The sequence below is a fragment of the Lactuca sativa genome, chromosome 1 (assembly GCF_002870075.4).
Source record: "Lactuca sativa cultivar Salinas chromosome 1, Lsat_Salinas_v11, whole genome shotgun sequence".
NCBI lineage: Eukaryota > Viridiplantae > Streptophyta > Magnoliopsida > Asterales > Asteraceae > Lactuca > Lactuca sativa.
In genome coordinates, this window is record NC_056623.2 from 33,711,622 (window position 1) to 33,713,760 (window position 2,139).

Below are 2,139 nucleotides of genomic sequence, written 5' to 3' on the forward strand. Positions count from 1 at the left end.
CTATCAAAGCTGTTTAATTTATGTAGTGATAACATAACAAATGATTACCGATTTGAAGTGTCTTTAATAAAAATGATATTAATCATGCAAGCAAAATCAATATAATAACGATGCATATAGTTCGATTTCAATTTCAACAAAACAGAGTGATAATCCATGATTCATAAACCCCTAATCTGATAATCAAAACTGGAATTAACAACTGAAAAACAAACCTAAGCAGTAAGGAGAACAGCACCACCAGCCTCCTTAATTTTCTTTTCAGCGGTCTTGGAAATGAGCTTCGCCTTCACCACCATCGGATGGGACGGCGGAACCATTCCCTTTCCCAACACTTTAAAGTAACCAAATTGAGAAACGTCGACAACCGGTACGTTATCGGCTGAAGCCTTCTCTTTTGTATCTTGTGGCACCATGGACCAGAGCTTGTCTACGTTAACGATTGGACAATGGAACTTGTTGCGGAGGCGATGGAAGTATCTCATACCGACTTTACCGAAGTAACCGGGATGGTACTTGTCGAAGAGGATACGGTGGTGGTGCATTCCTCCGGCGTTACCACGACCTCCGGGATGCTTTCGGTGTTTTCCGATACGACCGTGCCCGGCGCTCACGTGGCCGCGCTTCTTACGATTCTTCCTCAATCTCGTTGTCATTGTTCCTGTAAAATCACCAACAGTTTCGGCTCGCAAGTTCAGTAGAGTAAATCTAATAGGAAATTTAGAACACATTAAACAAAGACGAACGGCGATTATACATACCTTAAAAGCAAACTCCGATCAGAAACTGCGGCAGAGATTGGGAATAGAGTTTAGAAACTCCACTGAAATAGAACGGAAACCCTAATTTCGTTTTATAAAAGAGGCTGAAAATTAGACCGGATCATGGGCTGGATTGAATGTGGGCCTTTACCAGAACCAATTAAGAGGCTGGATCTATATGTTTATACATCTATGATCTATGTCTCACTTAAAATAAGTATCGGAAAATTCATGACATAAAAAAAAAAAAAAAAAAAAAAAAAAAAAAAAAAAAAAGGTGAGTTTGAAAAATATAATTAGACCGGATCATGGGCTGGATTGAATGTGGGCCTTTACCAGAACCAATTAAGAGGCTGGATCTATAAGTCTATACATCTATGATCTATGTCTCACTTAAAATAAGTATCGGAAAATTCATGACATAAAAAAATTAAAAAAAAAAATAAAAAAAGAAAAAAAAGAAGAGGTGAGTTTGAAAAATATGAGCAAGGAAGTAGAAGTTTTACAAAATAATCAAGCTTTCCTTGGAGAGGGTTTCTGAGGAAATCTTTTTGGCTCTCCGAAGCATATAATATACGCTATGAGCAAATGACGTGGCATGGGTAAAATTATAAAAACACATAAATAAAATATCAAAACAAAAATCATTATGGATTGGGAAAGTCTTTGCTGCAGAAGACGAGTTCGTTGGATACAAAAGAAAAACAACCGATCCATCGAACAAGTAATTTGAAGTGTTTTATGGAAAAATTCATCAAAAACCAAAGATTTTCAGCAAAGATAAATTCCTCAAATGGTAGAACATATCCACAGAGGGCTGCTCTTTGGATCCGCAGTATCTCTGCGGAAATGTGGTATTTTTAAAAAAAAAAATCCAGAAAATGGTTTTTTCAATTTCTAGATCAATTAATGTTTTTACAATTCCGCAGAGGGAGACACATTTCCGCAGAAGACGTACCAATTACGCAGAGACCGTCTATGCGGAACCTTCACTTCAGAAGTCATTTTTTATCTTTTTGCAAACGTGTCTAATTCCTCGAAGAAGTTTGGGTTCCACAGAGCCAAAAAGATTAGAAATCCTCTACGAGGAAAGCTTGGTCACTTTGAAAAACTAAATGTTTGTTATGCTTTTTAAGGCCGTAAACAAATCGAATGTTTAAAAATTCATTCGTGAACTCTTTGGTGAGAAATTCTTTTATTTAATAATTTGAAGAACTAAGAACGTAAATTTTCATTCATTTATTAAATGAATGAACATAAACAATGTTTTGTTTGTTCACTTATGTTTGTTAGTTTAAGTTTATTTATGTGCATATGTTTATTATTTTTTATCACATTATTATATTATATGTTATTTAAGTTTATTTATGTTCATATG

General features: G+C 35.3%; 1 protein-coding gene across 1 annotated transcript; it reads right to left on the reverse strand.

The window, feature by feature from the left end:
- Positions 1-96: 96 nt before the first annotated feature.
- LOC111913571 (60S ribosomal protein L27a-3) lies at positions 97-919 on the reverse strand. Its single transcript, XM_023909293.3, has 2 exons — positions 762-919; positions 97-661 (listed from the first exon to the last, which is right to left on the reverse strand). The coding sequence occupies exon 2, from the start codon at positions 654-656 to the stop codon at positions 216-218; it is 441 nt and encodes a 146-aa protein (XP_023765061.1). The 5' UTR covers positions 657-661; positions 762-919; the 3' UTR covers positions 97-215.
- Positions 920-2,139: the final 1,220 nt, after the last annotated feature.